At 33.9% G+C, this 19,875-nt stretch overlaps 2 protein-coding genes across 24 annotated transcripts in view; one reads left to right on the top strand and one right to left on the bottom strand.

Moving 5' to 3' along the window:
• Window positions 1–19,875, top strand: part of Dh31-R (Diuretic hormone 31 Receptor) — a 179,581-nt gene that overhangs the window by 56,491 nt on the left and 103,215 nt on the right. For 14 of the 23 annotated variants that reach the window (XM_076366580.1, XM_076366578.1, XM_076366571.1 and 11 more), the window contains 3 exons: window positions 7,663–7,893; window positions 10,116–10,183; window positions 10,848–10,965. In XM_076366580.1, coding sequence (XP_076222695.1) covers window positions 7,773–7,893; window positions 10,116–10,183; window positions 10,848–10,965 — 307 coding nt within the window. In that variant the 5' untranslated portion in view covers window positions 7,663–7,772. The remainder of the gene's footprint in view (window positions 1–7,662; window positions 7,894–10,115; window positions 10,184–10,847; window positions 10,966–19,875) is intronic. The other 9 variants (XM_076366586.1, XM_076366583.1, XM_076366584.1 and 6 more) reach the window with 2 other exon arrangements.
• Window positions 11,290–16,185, bottom strand: LOC116425479 (UDP-glucosyltransferase 2). The gene is made up of 5 exons (XM_031973228.2): window positions 15,781–16,185; window positions 13,646–14,065; window positions 12,690–12,921; window positions 12,390–12,618; window positions 11,290–11,889 (listed from the first exon to the last, which is right to left on the bottom strand). The coding sequence occupies exons 1-5, from the start codon at window positions 16,183–16,185 to the stop codon at window positions 11,595–11,597; spliced, it is 1,581 nt and encodes a 526-aa protein (XP_031829088.2). The 3' UTR covers window positions 11,290–11,594.

Here is a 19,875-nt window from a genome sequence, read left to right as displayed (position 1 = left end):
GTTCCATTTTAACAGTGAATTCAATAATACATGCAAAAATAAAAAGGAAAAAAATGAAACACTGTTTTAAAATTGAAATGATCGAAAACATAAATAACATAATTCGGAGGTAGTAAAATATTTTCTATTGTGTCCTTTAATTGTGGATTTCAGTAATCGTACGTTGAAAAGCGATAAAATGAAAATTAACACTAGAACTATCGTAGCAATCAAAATGATTGGTTTCGATTTTTTTGTTTCGGAATTATTGATATCTTAAATCCATTGAATATTCGAAATGATTTAGAAAATGAATAGTTCCACTCGAATACTACAATGAATGTCTGAAGAAACTAAAAATAATCTATTACTGTAATTTTTTACAGGAATCAGATGTTAATCATATTAAATGCTCGGTGATTCTAGTATTTAGAAAGGTAGACGATCATAAAATTGTAAAATATATACGCTCGGCCCTCAATTTACGCGGTAATGTTCTTACTGGAGTCTCCTTTTTACGCGATGAATTAGAACAATATTTACGCGATCTAAATTTAGTAATAAAATGTACTGTTCATTTTTGAAATATCATTATTATTATTTCCTTTTGTTTGGCTGTCTTTGTTGTTTGTTGGTGTAAAAAAAATACTTTATTGTAATTACACGGATTTTGAGGTTTCGCAACGTTTATAAAAATAGCGTGTTTGTGGAGTTGTATCTTTCGAGAGGTTTTGTAGCGTCATATTTTATATAAACTTAGGTTTTTTGGATGGAGAAAAGTTGTGTTTCGTCATTGGTCGAAGCTGTGTCTACTTTGCGGCTTAAAGTGGGAAATTATGAAAAGTCTAGGTTCGTTTCGTCATCGTCATGATTTATAACTATTTGTTTGGTCTTAACGGTTACAGGTTTTTTTTACGGTGGCAGCTTGTCGCTGCGTCACACGTGGCATCCAAGTATTTTATGATGACAATCATAAAAATTATCAAGATTTCGGAGTGCTCGCGCATCTGGTCTGTAATTACGGGATTATCTTAAGTCGCTTCGCTGTCGATTGGTTTATGATTCGGGACGAGAACGTCAAACAGAACATTCGCTATGTAAAATAAATATGTATGTCCAAATCTTGAATAGCTTTTCTTTCGAATATTTTATTTTCCCTTGTACCGACACTCTACGCGATTTTCATTCACACGAAATGAATCCACGTGAATTTTTACGTAAATCGAGGGTCATGTGTGATACTTTATAAGAATGTTGAATTGTTAATTAAGCGTTATCGGTGAAAAAGTGTCTGTTCTGTTTTACTGTTTCTAAATTGGTCTGTGTATACAGATGGTACAACGTTTCCCGTTTAAGTAGTCGCGCAGGAATGGGCGCGGCTAATGCGAACAATAACGCAACAAGGGGACAACATTTCACGTGTACAAACTCCAGCGACTACCGCGCTAGGTTCTGCTGCTTGGAACTTCTACGGTCGTCGCTCGAGTAGGTACACAAAGAGACTTACCCCGAACTTCCGCGCGCATCAATCCGATCTGTCTTTATTCCGCGGTACTGCATTAATAATCAAAACATGGCGCGTGTCGCTGCCACGCGCGGAGGGGGAACTGCTTAATTGGACGACAAGCAGAACCGGTAACTAGAATTTATGTAGTCCGGTGTTGTTGTAGTTCTTAGACGCAAATAGTTTAATGCAATCCACGCCGCGTTATCATGTTATTCCGCGGCAACTGAGAACTTCCGGTGCGCGCGTATCGATGTTCATAGTTTTCTCGATTAAACACATGTTATCTAATTACAAAGTAGAGAAATTTATTTTTCTTGGAAACTTTGGAAATTTATAGTTTGATTTAATTTGATTTCTTTCGATCTAATTTGATTCAGTTGGATTTGTGTCTGATTTAATTTGGTTTCTTTTGATTTAATGCAACTTAGTTTAATTTAAGTTTATTCGATTCGATTTCGTTTCAATTAATTTGAAGATTAAGTTAAAGGAATCAGCTGCTACGTTTGTTATATGATTAATGAAGTTACACGGTAGATAGAGAGTATTTTTTTATTAGGGACGCGTAAATGGAAAAAGAATAGATTGAATTGGCATCAAAGAACGGTTTATGTAATTGAAAACTTTCAGTCGTTCCGTTTTATCGCGGCAGTATAATTCAGAACGTCGAATTGACATATACTTCCACGAGGTGAAACTGCGGAGGCGGTATTGTTTCGAATCGCATCTTCGTCTGGAATCTATTTTTCATGTCGTTCTGTCGGTGTCTGTAACTTTAAAAGCAATCACCCTGGGGGAAGATAATACACGTTTATACAGGGTGTCCTAGCATTATTAGTAAAATCTAATATATTAGAATTAATATGTAATCTTTATCAAAATTATAACAATACATTCTTTTCGATTTCTTCATATATTCATTATAATATTCAAGTGAAACTATTTATTTTTAAAATCATTTCGAATATCTGACACTTTTAAGACATGAATAATTGCGAAATGGAAAAGTTGATATCAGTCATCTTTATGAAACCGCACAATAAATTTCATTTACTAGTATTTTAGATGCGGGAATAATGTACCCTAATTTGTAAAAATTCTATCGACATTTTGCCCAGTTAAACATTTTAACTGATTGATTCGTACTTGATGATTGTTTAAGAATTTTATCGCTGAATTTAATGCGTTTTTAATTGGCAAGAATATAAAAATTGTTATATGTGAGTTGTACTTCCAAGAAAAATGAATTTGCTCTGAATTCTCGAGCGGATCTATTTCTGACTTGATTAACTGACGCGTCTGTCTATTTCGCGTTCTTCCTACCACTAAGAGCCACTCTATTAAGTGTTTTCTTTCATAACAAACTGTTATGGGCAAAACACCAGCGCAGTGTGGCCACTATCAACATTTCTTAAAACTAGTGCGAGTAGAAATAATCAATAGTGGTCAGACACGTGAACCAACAGTGGTACTTAATTATTTTGCATATAGAGGTTAGACAGTTTGTTTTTATTACAGCGTTCGCTATCAATAAAACATTTCGTGAGCACAAGTAGCCCGTTAATTCGATCTTTATTCGTGATTATAAACTTCCTAAGAAAAGAGTACCTATTAAAATGCTCTTGCGAGAAATTGCTTAAAAATCTATCAACAATTTTTGTGATGCACAGAAAGAAGTAATAAAATGAATATATAAAAGTGTATAAACATTAATAATATTGATAGAAGCAAAATGATAGGCATTAATAATATTTATTCAAATTGTAAAATTCTTCTTCTTCTTCTGACACGAATCCATGAATATTTGTAATTTCCCTTTTTCGAGACGAAATTTTAGGTTCTTGAAAGTCTCGCTATAGAAATGAACTATTAAGGTATTGAAAATGTTCGGAGTGCAAAGGGTTAATGAATGAATTAAGTCGATATATTCCTTGCTAATAATATCATTTATATAATTTTTAATGTCATTAGTATTAATATTACTATTAATATTTAATATATTTTTATCTTTATATTTACAGTATAAGAATCGTATATTTTTGAAATTTCTCTTCGTACGTCGCGTTATTTGTTTCTCCATTGCACCACTGAACACGGGTCACCCTATACAACGCGGAGGATCGGAAATTGAGGAGGAAGAACCGTGGAGCCTTTCAAATCGAGAAACATCGATTTCGGTCGGGTCGAACCGTGCAAATGCAGATCCCGGTGTTTGGACAAGCGCGGAAAATTGCAACAGGTTATACGTGACATCTGTTGCACTTGGCTTCGATCATTTGATCTCAGGGAAAGCTGCCGCTGGCACAGGAATCGATGGCCGGGGCATTCGATTTCACGGAAAAATAAATAACTGTTGTTTACCCCGGAGGGAGAAAATTCAACCTCGGTCTAGTTTCATCAATATTTATCGGCAGGCTTTTGTTCATTGCGCTGAGATACTCTGATTTGATGAATTCCCTTTAAAACCAAGAACCTTATCGATCCCACGAGTTTCTTTTATTCTTAAGTGCGGTGTCCAAGCAATTTCCTGATTGAAAAAGCAAAGTTTCACGGGAAAGTTCAAGAAACTTTCGCAGAATATTTGATTGGATTGTTCGAGCACTCCTTTCTTACTCTTTTATTTTCCAAACAGCAAAAATTACCATTGAAACCGTAAATAAATGGTTCGACACCTGTAAACAAGGATTTTATAAAAATGACTTTTCGCAAACGATGAGTTGAGCTATACGTATTCAAAGCGTAAAAATCAGAGTCACCTGTATTCGTCATAACATGTTGTTTATACCTCTTCCTACCGTAATCAATACAGAATAAAGGTAAACAAGTTAGACGATGTGATTTTCTTAATGGAAACAGAAACAAAAGGAAAGACAAAAATTGAAGAAGTAATTACGTTAAGCCCTTGCCTTACGATTTATTTCTTAACTATGATTGATACAATTACATTATTGTTAACCCTTTGCGGTTGAATGTTACTGTAATGACAACTTCGAGCTTCAATATCTAAAATCAAAAACTGCAAATGAATAATGTAATTATTCAACTAACTGAAGACTGACATGTGTCCTTTTTTTTAGTGTATAAGACTTCGATGTATAATTCAATTTTTATGAAGAGAAATGTTTAGAGAATTAATTAATATAATTAATAGAAAATTGTCGATCGTTAAAGATTAATAATGCATTGAAAATAAAAAGAACTTTCAAGGCATACTCTGTGCCTATGTATATCTAAAGTATAATAATTAATAAAAAAAGAATAATATTTCATTTGAATTCGGAAGAATTCAGTAATATTTGTGTTAAATTTCGTTTAAAATTTTCACCACGAAACTTGACACGTTATTGTGAGGCAAGGGGTTGAAGGACTGAAAGAGAACGCAGAATTTTAAATGAAATTTTAAAATCAATCATTTGACCGGTATGGTTAGTGTTAATTACGAACAATCCATGGTATATTCCACGTGAATTAGCGTTAACTTGACATCGCGGGAAGCTTCAATAATTGATAATTGGAGCCATGAATTCCAAACCAACACAAATCCAGTAACTAATATTCTGAAAAAATCAATCTTTTTCATATAAATACAAATTACGATACTTTGTATGTCTTGGTTAATTCAATATCGATCTCAAATATTTTTGCTGTAAATATACGTTACACATATACATGTATTAGGTTTTTCTATAAAAAGCCTTGAAAGCCCATGGACTAGTGCTGTTTCAGAAATCATAACTTCAATTACGATAAATTATCAAATATCTCCGGAATATTCCCGATACACGCGAGAACGGTTTTGCATGAAACCGCGAAATGAAATTCCACAATAACTGGCCCGATAATTCACTCTACGACCTGCGAACATTTCCCTCATTCCTATAACGAATTCCATTCTTTTCCGGACACAGAGTCGATGGTGGCCGCGACTCGGTTGGTTGAATTGCATTCGCGACTCTAAGTCCCGAGGTGAAGGAACACCTTTATAAAATAACATTCGCTTTAAGGAAAATAATAGTCCTTCCGTACTTCCCACGGTGTAACCTTGTTTCGTTTCACGGAATATTTTATTGTGAAATTGCAATGGATATGTCGGGATGAAGTGGAGGAAGAGAGAAATGTCACGCCTTATAACGAATCGTCTCAGGTCGTTGTGTTATTAGTTTACATCTTCCGGCAGGGTAATTGAATTTCGGAGCAGCTCAACTGGAAATATCAACTACCCTTATTCCCATCGGAGTTCTTAGTTATGTTTAACAGTGAAACTACCGAACGGATCAAATTTATCCACTTCAGAATTTTTATTTTGAAATATTTAAATTATGGAGAAGCTTTTGCGAAAGATTTTCAATTAAACCCGTGTATTTGCACAGATACAAGACTAGGAGATCCTTCGAATCTCAAGGAACGTAGTGTTTTAATTTTTATAAAAAATTGGAAATAAGTCACTCTAATTTCTTGGTAGTTTCAGTGTTGATAATTCTTTTGTTATCCGTGACTGTATCACATTACTAATGACGATGTGCGAATGAAATTGATGATTTGTTTTTCAATTTTATAGAAATTTCATCCTTTCGTCCTTGAACATGTATTTTCTTTTATATAAATTCTGCGAAAGAAACTTACGGCTACGCAACAATCAACTAAAACATATGTACTGAGAGCTGATCAACACTTAAGCTGTCAGCCATAAGCAAAAATCCCCTTGTGGTACAATTTTCCTTTATTTAGATGTTTTATAACTTTCCAGTAATTTCAAATTTCATGGTATCTATGTGTACCATTTGAGACGACAGAGTTAACAGAATATTATGGGAATGGATGTACATACTGTGCATGTATTTCGAATAAATATTCAAGCCATTGGTATATTCTAGACTAAATTGATTTTCTGTAATATGATATTCCACATGTACGTGAAGTTAATGCATGGTGACAAAAGAATGTTCTCGAAAGCGTTTCATAATATTTATAATAATAATATTAGTCAATAAATAAACAATTAATATATAAATGTATAATATAATGCATAAAAATATTGTTTATAGAAATAAAATATTCTCTTTCTCCTATAATATTATATCTTTGTTTTACATAAATTATTTTAATAATGAACATTTCAGTTCTTCAATTTTTATTTATAGTTTGTAACTCTATTTTTTAATTATTTTCATTTTATTCGAGCAGAACGATGAAAATGTTCTGTCCTGTATAGTCCGTCTCACGATTGTGAAGGGTTAACATTAAATCTCATTTATTTCGTTTGATCGATGATTCAATTTTTGTTCCTATTTATTTACAAACTAAAATTAAGATTGAATTATGAACAGAGAAAATTGTAGGCCAATAAGTCGAATCGCACAAGCAAATTTTTCATTCTAAAAGTTCGAGTTCCGGTTCGAACGCGTTCCGCCGGACAGTTTGCTGAATGCGTGCTCGACAAGCGAAACTAGATTTTCTCCAGGCGGGAAACGTAAAAAGTTTCTTCAGCATTTTTTATTCAGCTTTTCGTGTAGAATCACCATTTGGCCGCTCGATAAGGACAGTTTCAAATATACGAGAAAGTTTCAGTAAAAGGAAAGCTCGAGAATTTTCTTATTTCCATTTCTAACTTTACCATAAACAACACTTCTATTTATCTATGAAACATATTACGATATACCGTATCTGTACGTTGAAATCAATTACATTATACCGCACTATCATCCGTCTGATGTTGATTTAACTTCACACGACACGCAGCACGTTACAAAATTAACCTTTTGAGGGTGAACATTATCATATTGATATCAGATTTTCGTATATAGAATCGAAGATTGCAGGCAATCAATTTGATCATTTAAATCAAAATAAACCGATGTATAGTTTTCTATAATACTTTTCAATTTCAATATTTGATGTATCAATAATTTATCTTTCTACGAAGAATATTTTCGTACTTTCAAAGATCCTCGTCCACGAAGGATCTGCCAAGTTCATTGTTAAATTTACAAGAAAATTGTTATAATATATTACAAAATTATATTAAACTAAAATAACATAAAATTCCAAATAAATGTAAAGTAAGATATCTCGACCAATTTGCTGTTATTTACATTTCCCGAGGTTTCGAACCATATATAAAATACATATAAAATCTCGAGGATTTAGCTTGATCCCATTGTTGTCTGATTTTTTTGCAGCTCGTAATTTAGTTGACTGGTACGAATTAGAATAATTACCATATCGCGTGCGAGCTATCGAAGGATTCGAACGATCCGACGGCCCGCTGTTGCATCGAAGTCTTCGATCGATGGGAAACAAGCAGTCCGTCAACGTAACTGGCTCGATCTCGCGCAGTTACACACAGAACAGCGGGGAATCAGATGGAACGGAGCTGCATACCGATACCGCCTGCGTCGAATTCCGCGTGTGTGCGTACTGTTGCATGCAAATGACGTACATAGGTACACGTGACACATCAATACCGGTATCGATAGCGTGTGCCTGCTGGATGAAGCACGGCGCCGATTGTGTCACTCGCGTGACAGAAAAAAAATTTACGAAATTGCCACCGAACGTAGTTAGCAACGTTCCGAGTGGAATTGTCGACAAATGTAATTATCGAAGTACAAAGGGTGTTGTAATTAAATACTACCGCAAAAATTCCAGCGAATTCGTAATAAAACGCGTATGACTGACAACATTCGGACAAACGAATTGTTAAATGCGTTTAGCAAGAACCGAACGACATTTTTGTTCAGTTCATTCAATTGGGAACATTTCGAAATGTGATCAGGGCAGCTCGGATTAAATGGTTGAGTTTAATTAGTGAAATTTGAATGGACTGGTAAACAAATATCGTTAGATTTTTTAACGCGATTAGCAAGAATTTGAAACTTCAATTATTTCGAGTTGAACCGGTTATATTTGAAATTTACATTTGAAATTTCAATTTGATATTTAAGTTTACAAGTTTTAACGATGTTTTTATTAATATAATAAAATTATATATTAATATAACCATGCAGATGGTTAAATTTTGTTACTGGATAGTTTCATCGTGATATCACCGATATCCATTACTCGTCGTTGGCGTTGGGGTACCAGGAGCTAGAAATTTCACAATTATTCGTCACGAGATCCACAATTCCACTTATCCGGCGATTTGCCGGCATCTAATCGCGCGTTCAATTTGTACGTGTCGGTGATTTGAATCCGTCGGGCTTGCCACGATCGTCCGCAACACGTGTATCTACTGAAACTCCTGGCCGACTTTAGAAACGTTCTCTGTTCGTTGTCGGTAGACGATGTATATTTACTATTTAATTTTCGATTGCGCAAAGCGATCCGAATGCATTTAAATTTCCATACAAATTTGATCTCGGAAATTTTTCAATCTGAACTTGAATCTGAAAATTGAACATTTGTAATTTATTTTTCAGAAACCTTTTTAAGTGCTCAGTTTTTGTTACAGAAAAATAATATTTAAGAAAATAAAACAATATGCTGATTTACTGACAGATGATTAATGAAAATGATGTGCAGATTTTGTTTATTTACGCGTATCTGTTGCGGCCACTGAAATTGTGCATTTTAACCCTTTGCGGTCGAATGCCGCCATAATGGAGACTTCGAGCTTCGTTATCTAAATTCGGAAGCTACAAGTGAATAATCTAACTATTCAAATAACGAGAGACTGGCATGTAGTTTTCTTTTTCTAGTATTTAAGACTTCGATGCTTCTAACTCAGCTTCTTTATGGAAAATGATTTCAAACGTTTACAAATTTCTCGTCCGTAAAGAGTTAATTAGAAAGTTATTTCTATTTTTATTTACCAATTATCGCGTGCACGTAAGGTTTTACTGCTACGTTTCTTGAACCTGGTGGTGCAACATCCTCGCACAATAACAACATATGGAGCGCATATGGCGTACAAGTGTGACAATAATTCCGATGGCACTTTCAAGGTGAGCCGTGAAACTCGTGCAATTTTGTGCAGCGTTTTATAACTACCTCTGCAATTGGAGTTTTTGATGAATAAACTTTTAATCAGTCAAAGAATTCATTGATACTCGGAAAACAAAATTTTCTGTTCTAAATTGCTTCATACCGTGCCGTTTTAAGATTAATTTATTCTTGGCAGGTCACTTTTCCTGTTTAACTTCTAACTTTTCGGAACTTCGCGACAAGAAAATGAAAAGAATGAAGTTCTGCTTTAATTTTAATTTTAATCAAATGAAATGTTAATATTCTGGTGTGATGTTTGAGGACAATAGACGTGATAGAAGAAATTAACGGTAACTGAATTGAGGGTCGTATCGATGGATTACAGTGTATTGATTTGTCCGCAAACACATCGAACAGATTAATTGTTGGATTATCAGAGTCGATACGCAACGGTAAATTGATTAACCTTTAATTAACCTTTTGCGAGTTTCGCCTAATTAAATGACGACTTCCCTTGTTGTTTGAAAATTAATTGTTTAAATGTTCACCGTGAATATGGAAACATTTATCCTGATATTATTTATTAAATTAATCGTGTCTCGGACAGAAATACCGAAACAACTGTACAATCACTTCATTTTGTTAAATTTAATTTTTCAGTTGTCAATGGCTAATTTTTTCATTTCTCTTTTGTTTTTATTTTCAGTTATTTGCCTTACGTTCGCGGCGCATTTAAATGGTGTGTCCATAAAACCAGGGATTATTTGTTTAACGGTAATATATTAATATTATTTTGCATCATGTTAAACCACATTCCATTCGTTCGTTATATAATAAAATAAATCCAGGTGTTTCTGAAATGATTTTATATTTCACAGAAGCTCATATAAATAGTTAATAATACTCGTGTCTGTCGATAAAAGTTGTTTGAAAGTGATACAATGAACGGGAGTCAAGAAAATCTATACGTGAAATCACAAATATGTATAATGGTATACTCATTCACGCTAAACATAATCGACATACGTGGACAGACATTTTACTTGTTAAACCGGTTTTATTAAACCGTTTATATGTGATTGTTCGCGTGTTTTTTATTTATTCCATAAAAAAACATTAGCAACTAAAAATTAGTAATTATCTTTTACAACTAAAAATTAGTAATTATCTTTTGCAACTAAAAATTAGTAATTATCTTTTGCAACTAAAAATTAGTAATTATCTTTTTTAACTAAAGATTAGTAATTATGTTTTTCAAGTCCAGTTAGAAAGTATCTTTTAAATTTTCTGTGTCAACCGTTATCACAGCTCATATTCTACATTTTTTAGGAGACTTCTTATAAAGTCATTCATTTTATTTATATCATTGTAAAGTAAATGATTTACCATTGATCCCAATTAATTCATCAAAACTTCATTGAAAATTTCTTCCTGGCAGATGCCGTCGAATACGACAGTGGGGAGCACCCTATTGGAGGAGGACCTCCGCCGAATTCTGCTCGAAAGAGAGCAAAAGTGTTTCGACTTGCAGATGATGAACTCAACACCACTACCAGGTAGGATTTAAATGTTCTGAAACAATCAATTCATTTTTCTTCAATAATACAACTACATAATTCAAATGTAATTCATTTTCCGCCTTTAACAGAAACATGGCGGAGAATATTACGAATAGCAATTACTAGAGAATATACTTACCGAAGAATTATATTTTAATTAATTTCTTGAAAATAAACGCTGAACCAATGTATCTATTATTTCGTTATATCACCGTCATTCGAAGTTTCATTACAGAAAACTAACAATAGTAACAAAACTGTGGATCAATTCGAATAAGTCCTAGAAAAAGCATCAGGGGTGTCCAGCACAGACCGCAAATCTTCCATAACATTAATCGCCTTTATTTATACAAAATATTACATATAAAAAAAGGTTTACATTTACGTGCAAACGCGTTTGTAATTCGACGGACTAAAATTGGCACGAGAAAGCACCATTCGTAAGTGATCACTTAAGCAACCATGAATGTTGATACGTTCTCTTTATTATTATTCTCTTTCAACGAATCTATAGAAAAATCTCATAAACTGGACTTTCACGAAGTTCTTCTTACGTCTTGTCCATTTTTTCGCACTTCCTGTCGCGCACAAACCTAGCCGATGAGGTTGCAGCGTTCAAGGCACGTTCATTTCCGCTTTTTCGACTCAGATGTTTTGCTGTCCTTGGAACAGGATTTACAACCCAGAAACAGTCTCATTAACTTTCGAACAACGAGAATAACGACGAAAAGTACTGCCGCGAAGCATGCGAACAGAAACCCGTAGACGTCGAGGAGGTTTTGTTGCCACCAGGTGAGATATATGGCTGGCGATTGCAGCGCGTTCTTGTGCCGGTGGACATACTCAACCCAAAAAATTGCGGTATCTATTGCTTTCATCGGACGATCTCTGAATAGTTCTGTGGTCTTCTTCATATTTTCTCTGAAAATTTGATACATCAATTGTAATTTGAAAACCATATATAGGCTGAAGATATCCTACAAATATACTGCTGTTTATTTTTTTAGCTTCTGATGTCTCTATTCACTGAAGTTTTTCAATTAGTCCTCTTTATATCCTTTATCTAAATGCAGTGTTTGAAAATTTGGAAAATTAATTACGATTATAAGACGATTATAGACTTAAGATAATTATCTTATAAGTAAACTCCTATCATTTGGTGTTTAAATAACAGGTCTTCAAAGACTTCATCTATCCTTTTAGCTTTTGACGTCTTTACTAACCGAAATTTTTTAATTGATTCTCTTTATATTTTTTATGTACGTAGATTCAATTCCAATCAACGTAAGAAACGAAGTCACGAAATCGACGAGCGATCGTTTTACCATAAATTCATGTAAAGTTCTATTATATAATTCATATTCGAAGACCGTGTCATATAGTTCGTTTCATGGTTTATTATCAATTACGCAAATACGTACCGATACGTTTCGTCGTATAAGACTTTGTTGAGCGCATGAGAGAGCGTTTCCACGGTAACGTTCTCTGGTGAACCGAGAGTCACGCCGATATTCTTGCGAGCAGCCTTTTCCATGTTGTTGGATTGATCACCGAAAATGGGAATGCCGACTACTGGGATACCGAAGTACAACGCTTCTTGGAAACTCATCAGGCCACCGTGCGTTATAAATGCCTTTAGGTTCTTGTGCTCTGAAATTCAATGATTTATTCGTTTCTTGTGGTTCAAAATCAATGAACGAAACCGAAGTTCGATCACGCACTGAAAACGGAGATTTGGGAGAACCAAGGTTGAATCATGACGTTCTTCGGCAATCCCGGTAACAGATCTTCTTTCTTCGCCACTTTCATGAGCACTCTCACTGGTGCAATCTTCTCGAATGTTGCGTAAAGAATTTCCACGAAGGCTTTCGGGAAGGTTTCGATCCTCACCATGGAGCCGAACGTGAATAAGATGCAACCGTGTGTGCTCTCATTCAGCCATTTCTCGACTTCCTATAAAAACCCAGTGAAAATATGAAAGTATTTGGCGTACAACAGGTTTCTGATCATGGATGATTAAGTAAATACTAATATTAATAATTATTAATAATTAACTCCTTGAAATTGAGAAGCATAAATATTACTCAATTCCTTGGAATTTAAATTAAATGTTATTCTTCTGTAATCAATCATTATACTTTAAAACAAGCGTAAACACAAAATGTGCCTAGAATTTAACTCCTTCTGTTTAAATAAATTAAAATTATACATTTTTTGGTTGAGTAATAAATTATTAACGGCTGTGTAGTTGTATCGATCATAGTTGAAAAAAAATCACAGGGCAAGAGGTTAATATTATTAATAACATTGTAACATTTGTATTTAATTAATCCAAGATCATTTCGCAGAAGCTAATTCTCCCGGGAGCTCAGAAATAGGAGTCTGGCTACTATCATTGAAATTATGGGATTAGGAATAATTCCAGTAGAAATTGATAAAATGTATTGAAATGAAACTGATTTACCGAGTCTACCTGAACCTTAAGGGGTCAATCCTCAGGTCAAAGAATCTTACCGATAAAAGCTCATTTTCTCGAGATCTCAGAAATAGGAATTATACCGCGATCATTATAATTATGGGGTTACGAGCAATTTCAATAGAAATTGATAAAATGCATATGTATTGGAATGAAACTAATCATCAAGTTTATCTGGATCTCAAAGTCACAGAAACTTACTGGTGAATTCGGATCCGCTTTTTCGCTGACGTGCAGACCGCCTACTTCTATGATACTCGGTACGCTCGGTTTGACTCCGTTCAAGCTGTGATGTGAGTTGACCAGATAAAGAGATACGTCTTTTATAAGGTCCTCCATTGAGACGTCCAGGTTGAAGTGATTTTTCACATAGCTCCTCTGTTGTACCTCCAATTTACCGTTGATAGTCGTACCAATCTTGATCACCATCACGGTGTTCATCAGCCTTTGCCAGAAGTCCATGCGCTCGGGATAGGAACTGAAGATACTCGGCGTGACAGCAGGATTGTACGAGTTTCCTGCGGGAACATGCAGCCAGTCTGTGAACGGCGCAGTGACTACGCCAACTATGGGCACGTTCAGATGACGGCCGAATGCTAGATAACACGGCGACATGAACATCTGAGGAAGAATTTTATCTTTATTTAATATTGGAAAATTATTAACTATTATTTTATTTTTAGTTTAACTTATTATTATAAAAGGTTCATGTTAAATTTGTAATATGAGTTGCATGTAGCCTGAATTTAATTAGTTTTCCTTTAATCCTTTGCACTCGAGAGATGACTCTGTTACCATTTGATTCGATATACCAGAATTATAAAGTCTCACGCAGAATATTAAGCTTCGTGTAATATATAAATATGTGAAATATTGAAATAATAATTTTGTTTCTTAACTTATGCGTGTTCTCTCGTTCAGTTCGTTTCAAGGAGTGTCGCGTATAACTCTTTGAGAAATGTCGAATATTTCTAGTCAAAGGATTCCGAGTGCAAAGGGTTAATTATTTAATTCTCGATCTTGTCGTTGAACTAACAAATTACGAATTCATCATACGGAAACTCTGACAGCACATAAACGTAGTGCATAGAAGATGCAAAATCTGTAAAGATAAATGTATGTAGATATAGAGTATAGACACTGTCATATCACTGATGTTATATTGGACGTTTGGAATAAACAAGTCAGTCATTGTCAATCTAACATTGCGTGAATAGAGATGAATGCAAGCGTAATTGGAATAACAAATATTTTTTCGTAACAGAGGTATCCATTATCGCGATATCACAACATTGTGCAACAGTTTTAACTAGTTGTGGAATATGCAACGTGAAAGTATAACACGGAAAATGTATTAACGTAAATGTACTTTGTGAATGATAATCGGCAAAATAATATTATGTAACTATTATATGAACAGACTGCTTTCGACCCATACAAAGATTATCCAGCGCCGTGCGTGATAATTGTAAGAATACGTAGTCTTCTTGTGTCAATTATACAATAATGATTCACGAAGGCTAGCGTAAATTAACCATTCATTTTTCTTCCATTTGTTTTTCTCTTGTCATCTAAGATTATATAACCATGGATCTTTTCGTGTCAGCATTACCAAGCTGAAAAGTTACTTCACGCATTAAAACACCAAATATAATCTTAAAATATTTGTTATTTGAATACTAATTAATCATAGCACTGTAAGCATGAAAATACAGGAACATTTAAAAATCTCTTCAGCTAATGAGAAAAGTTGAACAATTAGATTTCAATACTAAATTATTCATTATTTTAAGCGATCTATTGGAGTCCAGAAGAATTTAATTTTCTCTATTGTTTATTTACAAAAAATATTAGAGATCATTTATATTTATGGTTATAAGCTTGCCTCTGGTGTTCATGACAATTTTACTTCTCACAGCAGTGTTTAATACATCAGTTTCTATCAACTTGAAACAAGTGTTTAAATATTTCATTTACTTTTGAAACAATATTTCTGATGTTTAAAGAAAGTGTATTATAGTAATATATCAAATTATGCAATATATGTGCAATACAAATTTCTGCAACTATTGAAGTTTCAACAAAAACTGAACTCATGAGTGGAGAACCTGTTAATGTACTTTAATCTTATCAGTACCGGATTATTTGGGTTACCACAACAAAGACATTCGTCTTATCGTATAAATGCACGAGAATAAATCTTGACTTGTTAAAACGTAAGATTTAAATCTAATCGCTTTTTATACAAAATACGCTTTACAGACCGCCAACAATAAATATATAACTTAAAGAACACAAAACACAAAATACCAAATACAAAATAAACGGTTTCTCACCTCGACTATAATAAGGTCATACGGCGGATCATTCGGAGGATTTTTTATGATCTTTTGAACGTTTTCGTGGTTCAACGTTTCGCAGATACGCGTACCAGTCATCTGTACGAGTAACGACAAGTCCAAGTTCTTGAATTGGACAGCGTCGTTCGCGTGCATACTGTTCACCGCCGGTGGCAAACTGTTCTCGATGGAGAGTTGATTGTAATTCGGCGGCGGATTCTTCATGAGGAAGTGTGTGATCACGTCCACCTGATGGCCACGTTTCGCCAAAGCTAAGAACAGTTGTTGTCCCATCGCCCAGTGGCTTTTCCCATTAAGCGGGAAAAGGCCAAGTATTCTCAGGCCATTGCCGAAATAACAGCAGGCCAGTATACTAAAAACTGTCAACCAGCAGAGTCTCATTTTTCAAACGTAGATGTTCGAGACTCGAAATTAGCAACTAGCTTCCAGCTCCAAAGTGGCGTTCGTTCTTCGAAAGGTCAATTCACTCTTCGGTCCTTGCCGAAACTGCCGTTCGGCTGTCTTCGGTCGACTGATTACAGTCACCGCTCACTTTAACTACACCACTGCCGACGGACAATAAGATGTCACTACTGCTCGCCGGTTCGGCTGGCTGCGAGAGTCATCGGGACCACGTCATGGCACGTATTACTGCTGGTCGGTGCGTATCGTTATTAGACCTACTTATATCGAGAGGATATACGTATACTACAGATAACGTTATTGGTTTCCTAATTTCAATTTTTCAAATGTCGAATTAGAAAAGAGACGAAAACAACGAGAGGCATTGACTTTTTGAAATTTCTGTATAGAAATTCCAAGAGTGCATCTATCGAGACTTTAATTGATTTACAATTCAGTGTGCGTATTGATAAATCGATTCATTTAATAATTGCTCAGAGAAACATCGGCTATTTTTTTAATAATTACAAAAAAAAGATATCAAGAATGGGTTATTTTCATCCGTCTGGTAGTTTTAGTGTTAAAGAGGTTTTGAAAAGCGAAGCTCGTTTCGATACTGACACCAGCTGAATAGAGTTGAAAGTAATTTGTTCTTAACACGTTAAATGCCAGTTCAGTCATCGATGCTCGTCGCTTCTGAATTACTTGAAAACAATTGTGACATACAAGATAACCATAATAGATAAGTTATAATAGTTATAATAGATAACATACAAGATAAGAATAATAATGAATGAAAATGTGTAATAACGTAACTAAGTTTATAACAGCGTAATGCAAGAATTCTAACGCCAAATAATTAATAATTGTTTCTGCTTTTCTTTGCTACAAAAGGATAACTCTATGGAAAAACATCCAAAGTTTTCGTTGCACTTAACATGTGAATAGAAGCATTGAAATGTGAAAATCATGAAAGGCAAAGTATTGAGCGTAAAATAGATTGATTCGATTTCGTTGTATCTATCGTTCAAAGAATACACTTTAAATAACTTCACCTCGTAAATATTTTAGGGATATTACATATTAATTATAAAGATACAATTTAAACGAGTTTACATTGAAAATATGTTAGCCAACTTTTTGTACTGATTTCTAACGCGATACGCGTACCAATGACATCTACTTCAAATATGAATAATTGTGTCTAATTTTTCCAAAGATAAGGAACTGTTCACTTACAATTTTACTCGGTATGCACACAGAATAATTGAACGACAAAGATAACGCGTTTTTAATACTGCGCCCGGTGAAGATAGAGGCGAACTGATTCTCGGATTCTCTTGACTGGCGCTATCAGACCGTAAAACCCGGATGACTGGTAATAGGAACGGTCGAACGAATGGGATACGAATTTAGATTTCTAATACGATCCCGTAAATCACCGGATGTGTCCGATCACGGAATCAAATTCCTCGCCGAGCCCAAGTGAAAGCTGGAAAATCGTTTCAGTTTTCGTAACCGAAATGAACCAGACGAATTGGAAATTTCATTAACGAATTCACCGACAGAATATAAAATGTTATTTCGTTAAGTATGTAAATGATAAGTTTAATTATTAAACTAATCGACTTGAATGTGAATTTTAACAGCTCGTGGAGATAATCGAGCATTATCATGAAATAAGATTGAAATCGAGCTTAATTCCTTTCTGGTTTTGATTTTTTATCTTAATTGCTCTTTTAATAATTAAAAAATAATTACTCTATTATATATTTTCATATTGAAAATTAATTCTTGATGGGAACATATGGGAACATGTTGAACTACTCGGAATGACGAAGCATTTTAAAATGTATTGATTATATTATAAATTAAAGGATGAGATACAGACTGAGAACACGTGAAGTATGGAAAAACTGACGGGAAGTAGACAGTTTTTCTCGACAAGTTTCTTCGATGATTGAAAGATTATATCATTATATAGAACAAGGTTTCGTTATGGAGTATGTCAAACCGGTTTCTTTTTAACTGAACTGTCTGCAATATATTACGATCTGAGTTTCACAGGTACATTGATAAATTCAATTTTATTGTATAAGCTATCATTGCAATACAATTTTTCCATTTCTTTTATTTATTTATTACTCCTTGCTTTATAACAACGTGTCAGAAAATTTCGAACAAAATTTAACACGCATAAATATTACTAGATTCTTTGAAATCAAATTAAATATGATTCTTCTGTTAAATATCAATAATTATACTTCAGAGCAAACATACATGTAGAATATACCAAGAATTTCTCTCTTTTCTCGACAAATTATTAATGGCAAAATAGTTGTATCGATCATAGTTGAGAAGTAAGTGATAAGGGAAGGGGTTAAATTTAGCATCAAATTCGTTAAAAATGATTTTCTTCTCGTACACTTCAATTATTAACCTTTTAAGGACAAAATAGAATACATTGCAGTAGAGTTTCTCCAAACTGTGATAGATCATATCGCAGTGATAATGAAAATATGGGTTGCATCATCTCCATACATGTTTTATCAGTACGTGATGATTAACCACGTTATTTATTGTGTATCATTTGCGTCATCATGACTAGTGATTTGTTACCATATATATTATATAATGACTGACTTAACATTTTTTTCAATATATAAAATTAAATATTTATTCCAAATATGAAAACATTTCAATGAAACAATTAACAAGATCGTATAAAACAGTTTTTTCATTAATAACGTAATGACTTTATTTTATTTTTCTCTTTTTATATCAATAATTACTTGCTTCATATTCAAAGTTGTTGACGTTACAGGAATATTGACATTGTCATTAAAATTTTTCGCTAAAAGCAAGAAGCCTACGTGACGCAGAAATAAATACAAACGCGTAAAGAAAGACTGATGGTATTGAATAACTTTGCATACACTACCTTCTGACGTCTTTTTCTAGGTAAATACATCAGACGTGCAATAAACACCATGTTCCTCGAAATAACAACAAATTTCAGGATTGGTGCCGAACATATTCTCTAATGATCCTTGGAATTCCAGGTCGACAATTAATAATTCTGTGAACATTTTGATAAATCTTTCCCTACTAAGCAACGAATCATTCAATCACCTCTTCTGTGTACATCGACTGATACTATTATATTTCGACCGATACTATTATTCACTTATCGTTAATACAATAAACATAGTACCTACTACATAACAATTGTAGCAGTAGAATATTCCACATTTCAGACTTCATACGGTATTATCATTCGATAAATAATTAACTTGATTAATGATAAAAATACTATCGCATCTTTTTCAAGTATCCTCTTGATTTCCATTAAGAACCTGTACATTCGATAAAATCAGTTAAATCGGTCAGTTAAATGCACATTAAAAATTAACATGTTGACCGTCACGAGAATTTTGAGTTCTTAATACTTTATCTGCCGCGTGTAATCGGTACAAACTTTATTAAAAGATCGGTATAGTTTCCCCTATCACGTTGGAGTGTACATTTCTACTTGTAAAGCTCTACAGCTTTAAAATAAAATATGACGGAGTCTCATTATGTTATTTTAATTTCTTCTATTTTAGAACAGTGTAATTTTAATAGGATATCAGTTGGTAAGTATTCGGTATTTAAGAACCGATTAATCTCTCGGCTATATCAGATTTTGAT

This window comes from Nomia melanderi, chromosome 4 (genome assembly GCF_051020985.1).
Source record: "Nomia melanderi isolate GNS246 chromosome 4, iyNomMela1, whole genome shotgun sequence".
Taxonomy (NCBI): domain Eukaryota; kingdom Metazoa; phylum Arthropoda; class Insecta; order Hymenoptera; family Halictidae; genus Nomia; species Nomia melanderi.
The sequence above is the reverse complement of the archived record's forward strand: the minus strand, read 5'-3'. Positions and strand labels throughout refer to the sequence as shown.